Here is a 21,757-nt window from a genome sequence, read left to right on the forward strand (position 1 = left end):
GGATTCCTTATGCTATGCGGTTTTTACATAGATACCCGAAGTTACACGGATTTCGGAAGCTATGCGATTTGTAACGCAGAATTTGCGTTTTTTGCGAATTTCAGAAGTTTTGCGTTTATTTTATCACGCGGATTTTCGACAATACGGTTCCATTACGTGGATTTCTGAAGCTATGCAGTTTTTATGCGTTTTTTACCTATTTCGGAGACTATGCGGTTTTTCACGCGAATTTCCGAGGTTACTTCGAAGTTTTTGCATCACACGGATTTTAGAAGGAAAAGAAAAAATTTTACGTTGTTTTATGGAGACATGCGAGGATTTCCTATGTAACATGATTTTTTTCGCTGATATCCAAAGTTACGCATTTTTTTGCATTCCTCATATAGAAAGGTTATAGAATCCCTTGAAAAATAGACTAGTAAAAATTGTGCCCTATATCATTCGACATATCTGAATAATGTCTGTTTGTATGTGTTAAATTATGTCACTAATTTTTCTTAGTGATGGCTTGATCATTTTTCCGATTCCGGAGGTATATGGTAAAGTGTGTTTGAAATTGTACACCATCATTTAGAACTACAATGCAAAAATGGTTAAAATTCAAAACTGATTGAATTTGTAGACTATATTAGTTACTTACTAAATGAACCGACTTCGGCTATACCGGTACATTGTTCCCGATTCCGGAAATAGTAGCCAAAAACTGCAAAACGGAACTCACGCATTTTTCTTAGAGATGTCTTAATCGATTTTCACAAACTTAGGCTCAAAAGGATGTTCCTATAGTCCAACTTGCATGTTCGAGTTCTGCCTCTGAGCGTATCTTTCTCCAAAAATACTCTTTTCTGTGAGTTTCTCATTAATTTGTTTTTTTTTTTTCAATATATGTTTTCATTCAGACATTGCAAAACTGAACTTTGTTATGGCGGCTTTACGTCAAACCAACTAAAATTTGGTTATTTAGGGGTTTGGCTAAAAGTAAACCGTTCAATTTGAACTGCTCTGCACTGACGAGTCGCAGACGAAACGTAAGTAATAGCGTAAATAATAAAATTAAATAAATCGTACTTTTTGATGTTTTTTAAACATAAGAGATAACTTTTTTTTCAAATCCTAACGGTACCCTCAGTCATCTCAGCTCCAGTAGTCATCTCTCTTCGATAGATTGACTTTCAGAGCAAGATGAAAATAGATGCATTTGCTTCGAGTTTTCGTGTTACTATAAAGCAGTATCGTACAATTTTTTCATTTATTTTTCATGCTGCATTATTCCGTAGAGTTAAAGCAAAGATTTCCCATCCGATTTTATTACAATTCGTTGATTGAAAGTCGAGTAATCGATAAAGTAACATGGCGACTCTACTAATGAGATGACTAAAGGTACAATAGCCTTACTGTTTCATTTATTTCGATGCTACACAATGACCACCCTAAAAATAAAAAAAATAAATATATCAACTACCCATCCCGTGCTGCCACTTACCTCTTCATAGATGAAGTTATCGATTTCCTCTAGCGGCCGACCGTACATGTCATCCGGAAAGGGTTCGAACTTGCGGGGCAGCACCGCTCCATCCTCGACCTGTACCTTGGACCGAGGATGAAAACCGTACTCACGCACCAGCTGAATGTGACGCGACTCATGCTTATCCTGTGACTTCTCGGTATACGCAACGACTTGCTGCTTCGCTCCGGTGGTGCCTGCAAATGACAAACGGGAGAAAAGACAATAGCAAATTAGATCGCAGTTTTTTCCAGATTCAAAGGATCTGGATCACAATCATTCGATAAATCACCAGACGGACACATCTGCCGAATAGATTTCGAACGAGTTTAGCTGACGAATTCATTTGGGTTACAACCCAGTGATGACCACAAAGACACAACGACTTTTCATTACTCTCCGTTCCGCAGTGAAGCACTTTGTTATTGATAACGAAATCCCGAGACCACATTTTCCAATTTGGAATCTGACGTTTAAAACCCAGTTAAAAACTTTTCACTTGAAGTACTTTCTCTACAGCTGCTACTTTCGTCACTATAGCGCTATAGCTTCTAACGGTGCCGGTGTGTTCCCGACAGCACTTTCAACAGTATCCGGGACTAGGTCACATTCCCAGAGAGCAATAATTCAACTCAAGAGACAGATTGTAAATTTGATTATTTGTCTACCTTCCCTCTATAGTCTCTACTACTGTGCAACCTCGTAGATGGGAGAGGGCCAGCGGATTGTGAACAGTCAGATAGCATCCTACATTGGACCCATGTCTCCCATTAAAAGCATCTTTTCCGGGTCCCGTAGACGGGATTATAATTCTGTTAGTCTACTACTTGAAGCAGTCTGAACTTCCAAACGGTCGACAACCGGAAATGTGAGACAATTAGGCATGAAATGGGCTTGGTGAGTTACTGCACAACGTATGCAAATTCAGAGTAGGCGAGTAGATGTTTCGAAGATATGTCTGTCATTATGGTGCTGTCAGCTATGGTGTCTTCCAGCTTCGATACTAAAGTTGAACTTTAGGGTAACCAACACTTTTGCTTCCAGTTTTACTGCTGTAAGTTTATTTCTATTTTGTTGGTTGGTTTGAATGTTTGCTCGTAGCGTCAGTGATGTTATGTGTGATAGTGATGAAAATAGTCTTTCAAAAACACTCCAATAGGAAAATGTCACCCCGTAAATCATCGCAAAATTCCAACCACATTCTCTAATGCACTGTCAAAGTGAATTAGACTCGTTGAAATTGTCAAAAACGTGCTACATAACTAGTAGTTGACCGCATGACCGACTAGCATTCACGTTTCGTTTGATAATTATAGTCAAAAACCAACTTCATAATACGGCAGTGGAGACCGCTTCTGAACGAATCAGCGGAAAGTGCATGATTTACGTCTTACCCAATATTGGATCGGAAAGTGCAAATGATGGCAGAATGCAGCCGGTGAATTGCTGGCACAATACCAACAAAATCAGCTCCGGCAAACGGTAGGCTAGTCACGGAATCATTTCAACCGGTCACGGAGCAAGTTGTTGCAGTTCGCTGGACTAGTTCCCGGACAAACCAAACCAAATATTGAACTTTCATTTGAATGAACTGACTGTTCCAGTTGCAATCAGTTGATTTATTGTGCCTATGTGCATGTGATTGAAAGGAATAAATCATTGATAATTTAATAAAATCTGATTTTTTCTGCAGTCGATTTAATTCATCAAATTTGTTGTGAAATCATTGATGCATTTATAAAACCGATGTTGAAAACAAAATTTATGGAACTTTGGATATTTTAACGGGGTTTTGAAAGTACTGAAACATAAGAATATCAAGTACTAAAGCTGGCTTCAAATAGAATTGGAACAAAGACAATTGCCTGTATTTCAGTTATTTATTATTGTATTCAAGATCTTTTTTTATACAAATGTAGCGTTTTTTTCATACTTTTAAGAAAAAATACAGATAAAACTATTCGTCACGGTTTTGAAGGAATTCTCGAATTTTTCCTGTAACACGGCTCAGTAGGCGGCGCACACCTTCTTCATCCATCGTTTTAGCTATCTTATTCCACCAGGTCGTCATCTGATTGATGTATTTGACAACCTTTCCCTTTGCCTTGAGTCTCCTCTTCATGATTGCCCAGTATTTCTCAATAGGGCCAAGTCAAATTTTTGACCAGGGATTTGCCCGAAGTCAGCCTTGACATAGGTTTCATCGTCCATCAGAAGACACCCGTCGAAATTGGTCAGCACTTGGTCATATAGTTTCCGAGCACGAATTTTGACCACACTATTCTGTTTCATGGTCCGTTTTGGCTGTTTGCTAGCTCGATACGACTTGATTCCTTCCCGGAGTCGAGTTCTCCTCACGGTACTATGGGCAGCACCGAATTTTCTAACCAAATCACGGTCCGACAGATTAGGATTCCTCTTAATCGTCTTCAAAATCTTACCACGCAATTTCCGGTCGTCAGTTCGACTCCGACGATCGGCTTGAGGCTTCCGAATCGTCGTCAATGTTTTCTTATACCGTTTGATAAAGCGCCATACGGTATTTCTGGGCAATTTCAGCTGTTTAGCTAGCCTAGATGCAGACCACAATGGATTTTCCAAATAACTATGCACAATTTTTTTTCCTTCTTTCGGCTTCCATGTTGATTGTTTACAAAGTACAGTCGATTTTCGAAATGTCAAAAATCATACGTGAAGCTGACAAAATTCCCGACACGTGGGCGCCAAGAGCTTCCAAATCCGTCCACCAGGAGCGCCACAAAATGAGCAAAAGTTTGTTCCACCTCTAAATGAAGCAAGCTTTAACTGTATCAACTTAAAAACCTGTTTTAATCAACCTAGTGGTGGTTCCTTTCACATATTACTCGTACCATCATAAATTTTGCTGTTTATCGGATAAAAACAGGAAAGTTTGTTCGAACGTAATCTAGCAAAAATCTACCAATCAAAACACCCTTCAGTCTAGGAACCGAAAGTATTATCTATAACAAATTCAAAGATTTCGAGCAAAACCGTAACACTTTTCCTTTGAATCTATAAGTTTGAGAATATCGATTTGATCTTCTTGAAGAAAAATATTTTTGATCACTATTTTCAATACTTCTGAAACCGGATTCTGAGAACCGGAATAGCCGAAGTTGGTTCGCTTGGCCAGCAACAAATATCACCTACAAATTGGAACAGTTCTGGACCTAGTTGAAGAGAATTTTTCCCTTTTTCACTTTAAGTGACGACATAACATTTTCAACACTCTCCACAATGTAATTCCGAATCCGGAAAGTTATTTCCAAGTGAATTTCTAAAGCTATGGGACCAAAAGACCATTAATTTGAGGCAAAGCTTGTGAAAATCGGTCCCGCCATATCTGAGGAAAGTGAGTAAAGTGATCAACTTCGGTGTTGGTTTTCGTTTTCTTTATAGCGTGTAGGGGAAGGTGTTCGGTTGCCGGCACCCAACCGTAACTTTTGACAGAAAGCAGATAGCGCCATTCCGACAAATGTCATGTGTGTGTAATAGCAGCACGTTCTTTCTATGCCGAATACCAAAGCAAACAGACGCTTGTACTTTTTGCTGTGCTTAAAACATATTTCAATTGCATGAAAATCAACTCAACAGTTTTTTCTGGCTATGTTTATAGTCTCATAAATTGAAGAGCATCAATCGAAAAGGTGAGTGGATTGAATGTTTATGAGGTGAAATTGATTTTGAAAATGTCTACCGATTTCGGTTACTGGCACCCCATTTTTTCGACGAATCGTAAAAAATTGTCGTTTCACGAGTTTGGCCAAACATCTACCTGCTCATACAGCAGATATTCCGACTAAGAAAAAACGTGGAAGACCGGCCAAATCAACACCAAAGGCACTACCATCATCGGCCAAGAGGACCAATGCGGAGTCACCATCAGACAATGAAGACTTTTGTCCAAAACGCCTCCGAAAAGAATTAATTCCATTTTTTCTTTGAATAATTGCAGTATTTACTTATATTTTTCCATTTTTTGCGAATTTTCTTGGGGTGCCGTTAACCTAACACCTTTTTTGAAATAGCCAAAATATATCACTTTACTAAATTGATAATAAAGTTTTCTCAAACTTTATTTCTCAATCAGGTGTTAGCTTGGGACTTTAGATTTCCTTTAATGTATATATGTCCGCATAATGTGCACTTAGTCAGAAGTTCACAAGTATTGGAGCTAAAAATAAAAGAGTGCCGGTCACCGAACACTCTCCCCTATTGAATTTAACAAAGCAAGCTGTGTGCATCGTTTGTAAGGGCGTTTTCTTCTTCCGTTGCAGCATGTACCGATGCGTACCGGTTTTGTCATTTTATATGGCGGTTTGTAAGCCAAATTACGTTTATATATCGCGAAGTAATAAGTTCTGCAAATGAGAAGAAATTATTTGTCAGTTTTATTGGATTTGTGCATGTTTTTACCATCGTTCGCGAAAAAATACTCATGAAATTGAAAATTTCCACCTATCGCGCTCTAGTTCCGAAGCCAGAATTCGCACCCGGATGAAATTTTTAAAGAACTCTAAGATGTTTCATTTGAATCTTAGTTAAGCCATTTCCGATAAAATTGAGTGCACATTTTTTCCATAACTTTCACATATTACCCTGAAACTACGGAACCAGAAGTCAGATCCAAATGAAATTCAATAGCAAGCTATGGGACCAAAAGACATTTTTTGTGCATATCACCATAAATCAAATAAACATAGATCTATCACTGTACGGTGACACTAACAGCACCTCTAGTGACAAACGGGTGTACTTTTTTTCATTAGCTACTGTGGTTGTGTTAAATGCGCAGGCAACTTTTTGCATGCATTTTAGGAGCATTTACGCACAAATTCTACACCAGACGGTGCTTTTGGTGTCACGGGTTGCTCAACTACATTACTATTACACTGGGAAATCTATGTTTATTTGATTTATGATATCACCCTGTATCTCCGGAACCGGAAGTCGGATCAGAATGAAATTCAATAGCAAGCTAGACACACATTTTTTGACAACCATCACTTGAAGTGTTTCTTCCAAAATCAAATAAATAACTATTAGTATTTGTTTCTTCTTTGCTCTGATTTTCAAGTAGAGTCATGTTTACGTCTACTTAGCGGTTTATATAGAGCTGCTGAGTGTTGTGGCAGTTCAGCATGGGCTGTTGTGCACTGATGAATCAAAGAGGGGATGTACAAAAAAATAACAGTAAGGAAATTACCTAAAGCTTTACAATTTTCACGTTATACCAATCTTTGTAACGGTTTTCTTGTAACTTATTGGAAAGAGTTAGCGAAGTGCCATGAGAAATGGATACACCTTTCAATTCTAAACTGAACATTATTGAAGTTTAATGATTTCTCAACATTTTTTTTACTTTTCATATGATAGTATGACAGCTCGTCGTCGATATGACCGACCAAGTTTTGAACTGTTGAACTGTGAGAAAGTGCCCCATAGAATGTTAATACTAACGATGTCCTAAGCGTGCATTTTACAACATCCTTGAAACAGCCTGCATGGACGCATTGGTTCACAACAAAAAAAACTACAGGTAAAAATATTTTACGTAAGATTTTTTGACCCAGTTAAGAAATATAAAGAAAATGTTTAGATTGCTGATTAGTCTAAAGTGAAACTACAAACATGCAAAACATTCAAATTAAAGTATTACTCAGATAACTGAGCAAAAGAGGAAATATTTCCTCTTTCAGTACGGAACCTTTCTACACGGTTAATCTTGTTTCAAAAAAGTTCAAAATGATTTTTGAACACCCACTTCCACGTGGTCATATTAAAAAATTGCGAGGTCTTTGAAAATGGTTAAATCGACGAGAACAGAGTTTTAGTCAATAAATTCACAAAAAATAGCTTATGATTTGGCCAGATATTTACAGCTGCGGACAAAAACTTTTCGTCACAAACGAGACATTATTTGGATGTAGAAAAAGCGTATTCTTCGCTTACATGAAAGTTAATAACGGGACAGTGGTTTTGGCCTGATTTGGAAAGCTGTCCTAAATTCATCCCAATTCAAAAATATTGGGCAATCGTAAACAGAAGTTGATGAAAGTAGCTCGGAATGCAACAGAGTTGAACAGATGATGGAGCAAAATGGTTGCTCAGGTTAGCAAACAAAGAGTCCAATACATGATAAGTGGTATTCGAAGAAAATGTTCAAGTTTTCTTCAATACCAAATCGGCAAATTTAGGTGATTATTTTGCTTCTCAAACAACAACTTCTTCTTATGTGAGCATATTTGTTGTTGGACGTCGCAGCGTGAATTTCGCTTCAAACAAGAGCGATTGCGTCATCCAGCTGCTGGTCGTTTGCATTGGAGAAAAAGAAAACAAAAAGTGGACAACGATGGGGTACATTATACAAAATCATCTGTTCTAATGGCTCTAAACGTTATCTAAAGAACTATTAAGATTACTTTTTTGCAAATCGAAATTAAAAATAACCATTTTATTGCAAATCTAGAATAATTTGATTGGCGCAAATAAACAACATTTGACTGTATCGCCTTCATCGTATAAGCATTTGACTGTATCGCCTTCGAGAAAAATGTTCCGAACAATGATTAATATCGTAGAGAATTCCACAATTTGGCTTTGCTGCAAGCCGGAAATGATTCCCATACATCAGTTTTGTTTAATTCAAATATTAAGATGTATGAAATATTGAAACATATGAAGGGTTGTACGACTTATGTGACGATTATATTTATGTAGGGGAAAGTCTTATAAAGCCGCCCTGCTAGTCAAAGTGCCCCCCTTCCTTTTTTAAACATTCAAGGCTTTTCTGAACCAAAGTTTGATCCCCAACACACTCGTTTCGTAGGATATTTTTGCTGTGCAAGTTTGGTGTCGTTTGCTGGAAAGTATGAAAAAACTGAAAATTTCATTTGGCAGCTTTTCGATGTAAGGTTTTGCTTCGACTAAATAAGAGTTTTATCCGCCATTTTTTGACAAACTGATCATCTCAAAACAGTCACTTTATGGACATTTCAAGAACCATAATGCATCATTGTTGTGGGATAAAATGACTTTTGTTGTGTGTCATGCCACTGATTTGTTGTGAGACATATTTTACGGCTGCTGGGGCATTACGTCTGAGGCAAGCGAAAAAACTAAGAATGTGGTCGTTTTGGAAAATGTGTTTATATCAATCAATTCTTATCTTTTCTATTGGAGTTATTGAAGATTATGTTCCTCAGCCGTATATTAGTACACTTGGAAATATTTCAATGTTTTCTTAAGGGGGACATATTATAACACTTTACCCTAATGATTTCTTCTAGGTCAAGGTTCAAACTTACAAATGACTTGGAATGGCACTCTACTTCCTGGAATACAAACGTAATTATCCGTAACCAAATAGTGATTATTATGTTTACGTTTCGTCTTTGACTCATCAGAGCAGAGCAGTTCAAATTGAACTGCTTAGTGCTAAACTCGGCAGTTCAATTTGAACCGCTAAGCAGACGTAAAGTTTCTGCTACTTACAGAACACTTTTTGTTTTGCAACGGAGTGCAATGTCTTTTCTGACGTGCCGAACGAAAACGTGTTTTCGACTATTTCTGGCCGATGCAGGTTTGGTCATTTAGGGGTTAGCTGATGAGTCAAAGACGAAACTTAAACATAATAAAAACGGTTATGTGCCCTAGCACAAAATTTGGCTAACCCCTAAATGACAAATAGTAATTTCCAGGACTCCAAAGCCACTAACGGTTATTTTCAGGACCCAAAGTAACGTAAAGAACTTATTTAGAAAACTGTCTTAAACTGCCGCCCTACTTCCTACAATACAAACGAAAACTTTTGAAACCAAACAGTCCTTTTCAGCAGTACAGAATCTTAAACGATCAAACGGTATCAAATCAATTAAGATCTATATCCATCTCGAGCGCAGTCCTACGTCAATCTTGCGGTTATGTCTCTGGCATTACCTACTCCAAGTTTACAGTGTTTCTTCTTTGTTTCAAATTTTTCAAAAGTATCGTCAGCCAGATGTCATGACATTCTTCCAGAAGACATCTCTAGTTTGACACATGACATCATCTATTGAACGAGATTATTACAAGGTGACGCCATCTGTTTTTCAGACCCGATCAACAAATCGTAACAAGTTTATAACAAAATGTTGTTTTCGTAGCAAGTGTTGGTCTCGTAAGTTGTTAAAATATCAAAATTTTCTAACAAGTATCAAAAATAGAAATAATTCAGTTACGATATGTTATTCGGAGACCTCGGACTTATTAACCGACGCATACAGTTCCTGGCCATATTGTTAGACCTATGCTGAAAAATTGATATTTCCCTAAAATATGGCTGTTACTTTCAAACGATGAGAGAATGGTTTAAAAATTGCGGTGCACCATGTCACTCTTTGAAACGGTGAACAACCCATTCAGAAAAGAAAAAAAATCTCCGTTCTTGACTAGTCGGGAAATTCTCCAGATATTCCGCGTCGTTTAGCAGCTGTGTTGGCTGTTAAAGGTGGCCAAACAAAATTCTGAATTCACTACCCCGAGCCATATTATCAAAAACCGTGCTGCCAACTTGGCTGCTATACGACGAGGCGTATTGCCGATGCTAAAGTGCCTATAACCAGAGTGACGACATCTCATCCGTAATTTTGGCAACAGTTCAAAACATTCCATTAGCTTTACATTGAATTGACATCTTGCAATCAGAGATGCCATTTTTACAGATTTATCTGAATTATACAGATTTTTACATGCTCATACAGATTTAATACAGAGTACAGATTTTATACAGATTTCCTCAATTTAATACAGATTTATACAGATCTCACAAAAAGTAAGAAAGAGAAAATTAAACTTTTCTGTCTGATCTATCTTTTAGTATTTGATTCCAGTGGCGAGATAAAAGTCAATCAATCAATGGACAAATCACAAATTAATATGGAAATCTGTTGTGAAAACCTTTTATATTTTAGTTTGAAACCAATTTGAACTGATATTCAAGGAAGTAATGGCATCATGAAACTTTACCGTCAAAGTGAGAGCTGTATGACCCGACCCGATAACATCTTTTGGCATTATTTTGTGGTAAGAATTTCATTTTATTAGTGAATACAGATTAATACAGATTTTTTATACAAAACAATACAGATTTTCTATAAAAATATCTGGCATCTCTGCTTGCAATTCTCTGTGTCTCACATTTTATCGTGCCAAGGAAGAAGTTGACAGCAGACGTTTTGCTTGATTGGTTCATTAACGATGCTTCAAAATCCAAATCTGGATAAGTCGATTAAAAATATTCTGTAATCAAAAGTTTTTTTTTTATTCAATATTACAATATATTTTTAGGCACACTGCTTAAGCTCTAAAATGCCAAGGTTATTTTCTAATCTTAATTTACGACTAACTTAAAACTAGAATAGTATCATTAGAATATGTGATCTTAGCTTCTCGAGAATCCAGCGTTCAGCTGGCGATCGGCAGTGGTCGATGAATTCAATATCGCACGAGTCTTCCGGATGGCGTTGGTAAATATTTAGCGCTGGCCGCATCCTTCGGTCCGTGTGGGTCCGCGGGAAACACCCCCAGGCTACGAAAGCCCGGCGGGTGGCCCGCATGCTGGGTTTTCGACTGGAGCGGTCTTCCGTGGGCGGTGATGGTGATGTTACGGAAGAGAAATAAAAAGAAAGTAAATATTGTGGAAACGGGGTAAAAAGGGATGTGGGAACAAAATGTCTGAAAACGACAGAGATCTAATTAGTTGCCATCGAGATGGTGAAGAGACAGGGGAGGGGGAACGAAAAAGTTAGTAACAAAAAAAGATCTTGTTAGTTCCAATGAAGATGGTGGACAGGGACGGGGATCGAGAGAATCGAGCGGATGTTAGTGTCGAACCTGTAGGTGGAGATTATACTTTCTGAGCGAGGAATAAGACATTACACTTGTATATCAATGTGTTTAAGGTAATGATATATGAGAAGCATATATGAACTATCCCGACTCGCCAACACATCCCGAACCGGAACCTCAGGCGGTCTACCTCGGGCCCTGAGGGATTCCAGTAGCTTCGACCTGGCGTCGCGATACTCTACGCACGACCACACGACATGCTCGATGTCCTGATAACCGTCGCCACAGGTGCAGAGCCCGTTCTCCACGATCCCGATACGCCGGAGATGTGCGTTGAATGTATAGTGATTTGACATGAGCCGTGACATAACGCGAATGAAATCACGAGTCACGTTCATCCCCTTGAACCAAGGTTTCGTCGATACCTTAGGGATAATGGAGTGTAGCCATCGTCCCAGTTCGTCATTCGTCCATGAAGTTTGCCAACTTTCGAGAGTTTTCTGACGAGAGATACTGAAAAATTCATTGAAGCAGATTGGTCTTTCATAAATATCACCTTCCAATGCGCCCACTTTAGCCAATGAGTCTGCCTTTTCATTGCCCGGAATGGAACAATGTGAAGGGACCCATACTAACTATATTAAATAAGACAGTTCAGATAAAGTTCTCAAATGTTCCCGTATTTTCCCCAGGAAATAAGGGGGATACTTTCCTGGCTTCATTGCCCGGAGAGCTTCTATTGAGCTTAGACTGTCCGTGACAATGAGGTAATGGTCTTTGGGCAAGGTTTCAATGATCTCGAGGGTGTACTGAATAGCAGCTAATTCTGCGACGTAAACTGAAGCCGGATCACTGAGTTTGTAAGAAGCGGTGATGTTTTTATTAAAGATACCGAAGCCTGTGGACTTGTTGATGTTTGATCCGTCAGTATAAAACATCTTTTCACAGTTGACTGCTCTAAGTAATCAAAAGTTATCGAATAATCAACTTGGCATCTGTTATTAATCACCTTAAGTGAAGCACCTACGAAAACTTTTGTTTTTGAATAAGTATAATTCCGGGTCAACAATAGAATCTCAATAAACATTACAAATGGTCCTATCTGTCACAGACAGCTGTTCTTTACTTCCAGGTTCTTTCAATTAGTAGGATGCTATAGTTTTAACAAATAATCACAAGCACAGATCGAAAGATGATGGTTAGTGTCATAATAATGTGTAAAAAGTTAGAATGGAAGATTATTTATGATACCGTAATTATCAAACGAGAAAGTAAAATGGAATGAGAAAGTAGAGTCTTTGGCAGATAATGTTTACAAGAAAATCCGAAAGACAGTTGATTTTATTGAGTCCGAATTTTCTACGAAGGACATTTATGTGTTAATGTAAGCAACATACGTTTACCTTTCTCCGAACGGAATGCTGTAATTTGATAAACCAAACCAAAATTTTCATTCCACCGGTGTCTCATCATCCGTGGTGACTTTTGCTGCTGCACCCCGAAGTAACCTGTTACACTTAGCAACGACGATAAAATCTATCAATTTATAATCGCTTATCAACATCACTAGCGGTAAGAGACCTTATCGCGATTACAGTCCCCTTTTTCCTGGAGCCACCGTAACCGAACGGGATCCGTGTGATGGTACGCTAGGACGTGGGTGGTTCCTCCCTTTGGCCGGAATATTGAATTCTTTACCCACCCGGTCGGGCATGTTGCAGCCCAGGTCTCTTTATACCGCAACACTGGTTGGCAGTTCCAATTGCTAGTTAGGTGAGTATCGTCACTCTTAGTAAGCACAATCGTCGTCCTGTGGGTGCAAGTACGTGCCAACACGTCCTACGACGTTCTGGGTGGGAGTGTGTGTGTGTGTGGGTCGATATCGCCTGCACCACAGCACTGATAATGGCCATTCCAGGGGAAGGTGTCTGCCGGTTACATAATAAGGAAATTGAAGCTATAAAGTTTATGGTACGATAGGGCAGCGCGTCAGGTAAAACGGCGTGCAAAACGAAGCAAATGCATGGCTCTGGAAGATTGAGCTTTTGTTTCATTTTCTGTGGGTGTCGCACCAAGGGAGCTGTCTAGTTTTAGTAGCTATTAATGTGTGTTACTTTTCAACGGGAAATGAGCGCGATTGGCCAGAAGCTAGGGTGGAACCGTATACCTGTTGTTCGTGCGATGGAAATATCTGGTTATGATTACTTACTTAATCATGGGAATGGTAGGTTTTTATGATCATAAGGCAGAACATCTTAACCCGTTAGCAATGGGCACAGCCATTTCATGGGTTTCTGAATTTGTATTGTTCTTTTCAATTTGGATTAACTCACGTATTTCCGATCACTTGATACACTACTACTGGCCGAAGTATTGTTATAAATATTGTGAGCATAAATTCAATGGGTTTGAACATTCTCTATAGAAAACATAGATGCTGGAAAAAATCGACTTTTCATCGAAACCCCAGAGTCCCCTAGTGTTATGTACCATTCGACTCAGTTTATTGAAATTTTATGCAAACTAGAAAGAGATTTTTTTTATTATCAATACATTTAATAAGACACACTGCTTTAGCTATAAGATGCTGAGGGAAAGAGAAAGAAAAATTATTGAGTATTATTGATTCAAAAATCCATGTTCATATAAATGAACACCAAATATTTTTTTCAATATTTGTAGAACTCACTAGCTTTCGTTGAGTCTTAGCAGAATGTGATAAGTAGTGTATCGAAAAGTAGTTAGCAACATTGATTATTTAATAAAAAAGCGAAAAAAAAACATAATTTGACATCAGCTTTCGATATATTGCAGAAAAATTACATTTTTATGCATTTCACTGGTTATATTGAAGAAAATCCTAGTTTCTGTGAAACGCTCCCACTTTGGACTTGACATTCTTCATTAAATTCTGCACAGTTGCTTTTGTGACTTTCCTGGTGGTAGCTGTCCAGTTTATTTTAACTCCTGCATGTTTTGGGACGCTGTACCTTCCTTCCGAAAGTGCCGCTTGAATATTGCCCAATACCTTTCAATTGGCCGAAGACTCGAGCAGTTCGGTGGGTTGATGTTCTTTTCTACGAATTGTACATTATTTCTTGACAACCACTGTAGAACGGAGTTGGTGTAGTGGGCTGAAGCCAAATTCGGCCAGAAGAGAGGAGGAGTCTTATGCTTTATGTACAGTGGCAGCATTATCTTCTACAAACATTCTTCCTCGTACACCTTGGCGTAATTGTGCCCTTCGTGAAGAAAATCGACGACCGCAAACCACAGGTACAAATTGCTTGCCAGACCAACAACTTCTGTTAAAAACTTTTCCATCGCCACCGTTGTGTCAGCGTCGTCCAGGTCCTGGTATACCGATTTCGTATAATATTGCGGCCCAGGCAGCACTCGAGAGTCTTTCTTGGCGTAGGTTTCATCGTCGATCAGGATGCATCCGTCTTTATTCTGTAGAATCCGGCCATACAGTTTTCGCGCTCTTGTTTTGGCCTGAACTTGCTGTACCAGGGACTTTTTCGGCACCTTCTGTTTCTTGTACGTTTTCAGGGAGTTCCGAACGTTGATCCGTTGAATCATCCCGATGCTGGTGTTGAACTGCTTGGACAAATCCCGCGTCGACACCGATGGGTTTTTCCTGATGTACTCAACCACTTTCAAGTCCCGGCCGGGCTGGCTAGGACCCGTTTTCCTACCGGATCGGGCAAATCCTTCATGGAAAGGGTCTTACCGAACTTCTCGATAGTATTTTTGACACTGGTGTGGTGCACTTTCACCCGTTTTGCAATTTCGTTGAACGTGACACCACTTTCTGAGCACCAAGTGTGACGAATTTTCTTTCGCGTTTTCGGATCAATTCGACTCATCATTGAAACGATAAACCGTACCGAAACCAATCGATCACGCAGCTATTATTGATATGTAAACAAACATGTCACCGCAAAACACGCTGCAAAAAATTAAGCCATTTCAGAGTTTGAATGTTACTAACTACTTATCGATACACTCCTTAGTATATACAAACCCTAAATGCAAACGCAGAATAAAATATTAGGGTTAATTCGTGAATTTCTCTAATACTACCTTGACCAAAATGTTCCCGGAATTTAATCAGAAAATTAAAAATACAAGATTATTCATCAAAATCGATACTCCCCATCGACTGCAACACATTTATGCCAGCGTTCCAATCCTCGAAACATTTTTTTTCATATTCAGTTTTCAGTATGGCCATCAGATCCATCTGCGATTTTTGCATAATCTCATCTCGGGTGGTGAAACGCAGCTAATCGAATGACTGAGAGCGTCACATGGTGGTGATTCGGGGAACTTTTTGATTAAGGTAGTATGCCCGAATTGTTTAAGTATTACAATTCCTTAGAAATCAATTCACATGATAGTTTTTTATGATGCTGATTTCCATTCAATTCTGCGATTGAAGTGGTGTAAATTCTAAACTCCATGTCGTTTAAATTTCAGCAATTTTTTCGATGTAGGAATATTTTATAAGCTATTTTTATGATCATACTCGCTGTCAAAAACATTGAAAATATTTTAAAGGGCGAAACAATCAATCCAATTGTATTCGTGAGTTTCTCCCTTTATTTTTCTCGTCAACAACGGCTGGACCGATTATCACAAACTTAGATTCAAATGAATTGTCGCTTGTTCCCATATGTTACAATTGAATTTTACCCCGGTCGATCTTCCGGTTCGGGAGTTATGTGATAAATAGTTTCGGAAAATCGTTGTTTTTACATTTTTCATGTAGTTTAACATTTCAAAAATATTGTGTCAAAATTTCAAATCAATCGGAACAAAACTGTCAAAATACCAGAAATATTTTTCTGCTTACTTTTTAAGAAAAAAAAACTTTAACGCGTTCTTCTGAAATCCAATTTTTCGAAGTCCGTGAACACGATCCTGCAAAATCTACTGAATCACTGGAAAAGTGGGAAAATCCAAAAAGTTTATTTTTTTAAAGATATTTTTATTCAAGCCAATTTGCGTGTATACGTGGCCGATTGAGCCGATTTTTTAAATAATTTTTTTTTATGTTGGATCTCGTTGTCACCCTTTCCCTCCTGCGAGGATTGAGGGTCACTTCGTTCGTGGTTCGTCTCGTCATCCATTGCCGCAGCGATGGTATTGTTGTCGATTTCCGTCTTCTTTTCGTTGCTAATTTCTGTAGATGCACCTTGTTGTACATTGGTTGCAATTTGTAGTAGTTTCGGATTAAGAACTAGAGTGGTTGACTGGTTTTTCAATAATCATCGTGTATTTTCATTTCTACTTATCTCTAGCCGTACAATTATTCTTACCGTAACTTATTGTTTCCTACCGGACATACCTGGAGCGGGAGAAATCGGAAAAACCATAGAGAGGGAGAGAATGTTATGCTAATGGAGAAGGACTGATAAAAACGTTCACAGCTGTGATGTCATAGATTTGGTTATCGACCTCCGCTTTATGCAGGGCAAGCAATCACGAAATATATTGCTAGCTGCCTGCGCGGTGGACTTAGGTCGAGGTAAATGCGATACGCGCATTTCTTTAAGGTTTATGACCGGGATATCCAAATACGTGAAAATGTCGTATTTGGCTCACTATTTGGTATCATTACATCCCACTGATAGTGAATCAAAACAATGTCTTCGCTGATCTCTGATTATAGGATCGCTAGTATGAAGTATAGCACAGTTAACTGATCGGCTGTGTATAGTCGATTTCAATCAGTGTTGGTGATTCCCGATAATTTGACAGAAGCTGCTCGATATTTATGTATATTGTATACAACATTTTCAATCCGGTAGAAGATGCTACAAGAACTCGTGTCTCTTAATGCATGAACCGCTAGGGAAGTTTTCTACATTTTTTTGCTCCACTTCATACTCTGAGTATTTCACGGCTCTTAAAAATAATTGCAGTCAGATAATGATTGGTGATGTGTGGAATTTACCAAGAGAGAATCGCAGGTTGACAATTATCGCAGAAAATCGAATCAATGATTCGACTTGATGATTCTCATACTAGGCTGCAATATTTCAAAACCCTTGCGTGGAGCAATCACATACATTTTCATAAACACAATTTATACAAAGGTTATATGCACATAGTTAGAAAACGCGGCAATAGTAAAAGTTGTTCCAGAGGTGCTAACCCGTGATGCTCAGACGGGTCATCGAGAGAAATTCGCTCTCGCAATGGTGTCTATTTTATTTGTTGCCGGTTTTTAGTTGGTGCGATGATATCCTTCTCTCTTTGATGGCACTGATTGAATTGTGTAAAGAGTTTCACAATGATTTCATTAGAATGAAATTAAAGGAAATTTCTCGGCACTGATCAGGTATAGACAAATCCGACAAATCGCATTCAGGAATGATCGAGTTCAAATGCATTTGCTCATATTCTGTACCGAATTGGTTATAGTTGGAACAAGAATGGAAGAATTGCACCGAGAAAAAATCAAAATGGCGGTCAATTGAAACAATTTCCAGGAGGAACCTCATAACTTACCATTCAACCGAAACAATCTCACACACAATTTCCATATCAAAAGAACAGTGACATTGGCAGTGAAATATTTCTACTTCTAACATAGAATCAATGCGATCAACAATTCTAACGTGTCTTTAAATTCTTTGATAATCATTAACCTTCAAATAGAGGAAACTAGGAATATAAAATTTTTATTACACCTCCACGTTATAGAAGTTGGAAACATCTCAACGGAGTTCCCCGTTTTCAATCGGATGTTTTCATTCGCTCGCCTTTTCGGTATTCTGGAGTGCTTCTTCTGCCTTCCTGCCTCTCACACCACTGGCCTAAAGCGAAAACTCATTCGAAGAAAGCCTCCTTCCAATTACTTGAAACGCCTGCGACAAAACCAATCCCAATTCCCGTACAAAAGTGAAGTGCAAAGTTTTTCAATCCACTCGGCACTGGAACTGAGCACTGCATACTTATTCTACTCTGCGGATGAAGGCACACTTGGAATCTCAAAATCTCACCGCAAGAGCATCCATTCACCTCGAACTAAATAGCTGTAAGCTATGGAGCAGTTTTTCCTCGAAATGACTCATTATTATTCACAGCGGTTGGCAGATCTATCTGCCTCAATCGGTCCGGCTCAAAACGGGAATGTTTTGTTGGCTTGGCGAAGGGGAGGAAAAGAACATAGCTCACAAAACTGGGATGATAAATCCCAGAAACAAACTGAGCCACACGGGTATCATCACTGTCATGCTACAACGACCCTACTGAACGGTTGATGGAGGCCGTTTTACCACCAACCTAGGAGCGGGGACGAAAACGATGGACAGAGGATGTGCTCGCGGAAAGTGAATATTTTAGCAGAATTGCAGCAAATCTAAATGTCTTTCTTCAACCGGGGGCTGTCCGAATTGTACCGACATCGTGAGGGTACAGAAGATGACATTGAGAATGAGTAATATGGTGGCCGTCAACCAACCAACATTCAAACTATGTGATAAATGAGCTAGTCAAATTTTGCAACATCGTCCAGTCTCCGACAGATCATGAAACGGTGACATTGACTTTCTGATGAATGGTTCCAAGAGGACATGGTGGTGCTGGTCTTCTGGTTTCATTCAAGCCTATAACATAAATTGGATGGTTTCCTTTCCTTTCTTTCGATAATTCCCAATGCTTTTACGGAAACTTGTGCAATCGTTGATAACACCCATTAAAACACTTTCTCTTCTAATATTACTAGTCTACATGTAATCGTCTTTCACTTTGTTGATGACTAACCCTTTGCCCTTTGATGTTAACGCCTTGACCCGACGAAGAGCTGTAGCCATCCTATCACTTAGCTTTTCTTTCATTGTTCATTGTATTTCTCGAACGCTGACGGGAAGTTTAACAAGGACAATTTTTCATTTTTTTTTTCGTTTGTCGTCAAGCAGGATCGGACCATTTTGTTGCATTTATAATTTCGCTCCACGCAATCCAATTATTAGTAACTCCAGATTGGATTAACGGAGGAAATTGAATTTGACTCATTACACCGACATCAGCTTCGAAATGCTTTGTATATTCAATTTCTATGGCTATTGCGTAACGTAGGAGCAGAAAGGAGCTATTCCCTAAATGGGTCAACAGCCAACAGATTATCTTTTTGACTCGAACGAGTTTTACCTTCTTAGATTCACCTAAGAGATCTTCAGATGCCATAAAAATATTTCGACATTTATTCAGATCCTACTTCCGGTTCCGGAGATAGAATGCGGAAAGTAAAAATATCAGTTTCAAGATTTTTTTTAATAAATAACCACGTGATGAGTGGCGAATTCTTCAAATTGGCTAATAAATTACTTTAGTTTTTCTCGACTTTTCATGTAGTTCCACTTTTAGTGAAAGTGAGTGAAATTGTACTCACTTTAGAGTAACATTGAACGAGCGTGTATGTTAGTGCGGTAAAAAACAACGTATTTTGTCGGTTACGTCGTTTATACCATCAAATCTCCGGAATCTTTTGACCTTTGAACTTGATCAATGACTAAATCGTAGCTTTCAAATCAGCCTAAGCTTGTTAAAATCGGTTTAGCCATCTTTGATGAAATTGCAGGTAAAAAATTATCCCGTTTTTTTCGGTCACGTCACTTATACAATCATATCTCCGGAACCAAAAGTCACAGCCATTTCACCTTTGAACTTGATCAATGATCCAAGAGTAGCTTTCAAATGAGCCCAAGCTTGTTTAAATCGGTTCAGCCATCTCTGATAAAATTGCGCGTTAAAAATTCGTGCACATACACACACACGCTGACATTTACCGATCTCGTCGAGCTGAGTCAATTGGTATATAATGGTTCTCCGAGGCTAGTAAAAGTAGGGGAGACCGGGGCTAAGCCAGACATTGAAAATAATCTGTACCATTTCGCCACTAATGTCACGAGATAATAACAGATACAGATTTTCGGTGTGCTATTTTCCACCTTCTTCAGTGTATCAGTTTCAAGTAAGTTGTCAGACTTAGAATCTCGTGACATTAGTGACGAAATTGTAAAGATCTTAAGATGCAATGGAATTAAATGCATTAAAAACATTTCCGTAATCATTTTGTCGCGTTTTCTCAACAAGAACTTTCGCTCATTTTATTTTTTTGGAACAGAACGTGACAATAGTGCTAAAAAAAGTGTTGCTGGTTTGGTCACATATGTAGAGAATGTACATTTTATTTTCAATTCATGCTTTTACTTCGACCGGTCCCTAACTGATATGTCTACCCCTGTATTGAACAGTAAGGATACCAAGTGCTCGCAGTTAAAGTGTTAGTTGATGACATCGACTCTAAAATTTATTCTGCTTATACCGACCAAATCTTTGCTATTACTATCCCTTAAAAGTGTGGCGAATTGTGTTGAAAATTGCTGTGCAAACAGTTTTTCTATGATTTGATCTTCCCCAAAAGGTTCTACCTTCAAGCAGAATTGCTTCCACTATGGTATGTCAACAATCAACAATCGCCAAACTCATCGATATTTCTGCTTCAGAAAGGAGGAAATCCAGGTTAACCGAAACTAATCCAGCTGAGGTCACCTGAAATCGAACTGAGAACGATAAACTCCTACTACTACCTAACCCACATCCAAACATTTAATTGTTCAAACAATAACCAGCAAATTCAAATGCCATAAAATATACTGCTTTATTTGGACGCTCTGTTTCCGGATTGTGGAGCGTCGCGTCCGAGAAGCTACTCGAAACCAAAACAACCAGCGTCCTTGCCTTTTCCGGCGGCAGGTTGTTGTTCGGTTTTTCGTTTTATTTAGCTTCTGCTACGCAATTGTGCGGAAAGTATGTTTTCCCATCAATTCGTATACATAAATAGCAAATTGGCTAATATTTCCCTGTAAGACTCAGTACGACTGTTTCCGCCTGCTCGTCTTGACTCGACCGTTCGCAGACTCGAAACGTTCCGTGCCGAAGCTCATTCACTTTACAATAGCAGCAGCATCATCATCAGCAGCAGCAGCAGGAATCTCGGCTCATAGGAAACGGAACGTATCGAAGAGTACAAATTGCGTGAGCATAAATAACGGAGATAAACCAGTGACTTCTGTGAATACTACTGTAGGGTGGCTGCTGGGTTTGGAAGTGGCGGTGGTGGAAACATTCTGTAGCCAACATCCGACGTCTGGCCGGCACTGAATATTGCAACCAGAATTCAATTTCGCTATGATTGAATTCGAGTTCGGCATTTGGTATCATTGATTTGTTGAATTCTTCTTATACGAAATGGAACGTTGTCAACATCTTGAAAGCCAATTTTTGAACGAACAGAACATGTGATCAAATCATCGTTTCTGCTTTGAATTCCAATTCAAAATCATGTATTATCGAATGTTAACGAGAACAAAAATCGTTATTCGAATG

The 21,757-nt window shown here is 38.7% G+C and overlaps 1 protein-coding gene across 6 annotated transcripts in view; it reads right to left on the reverse strand.

The window, feature by feature from the left end:
- LOC131439274 (sodium channel protein 60E) overlaps window positions 1-21,757 on the reverse strand; it is a 615,309-nt gene that overhangs the window by 351,996 nt on the left and 241,556 nt on the right. For all 6 annotated transcript variants that reach the window (XM_058610093.1, XM_058610088.1, XM_058610092.1 and 3 more), the window contains exon 3: window positions 1,484-1,701. In XM_058610093.1, coding sequence (XP_058466076.1) covers window positions 1,484-1,701 — 218 coding nt within the window. The remainder of the gene's footprint in view (window positions 1-1,483; window positions 1,702-21,757) is intronic.

Source organism: Malaya genurostris, chromosome 3 (assembly GCF_030247185.1).
Source record: "Malaya genurostris strain Urasoe2022 chromosome 3, Malgen_1.1, whole genome shotgun sequence".
NCBI lineage: Eukaryota > Metazoa > Arthropoda > Insecta > Diptera > Culicidae > Malaya > Malaya genurostris.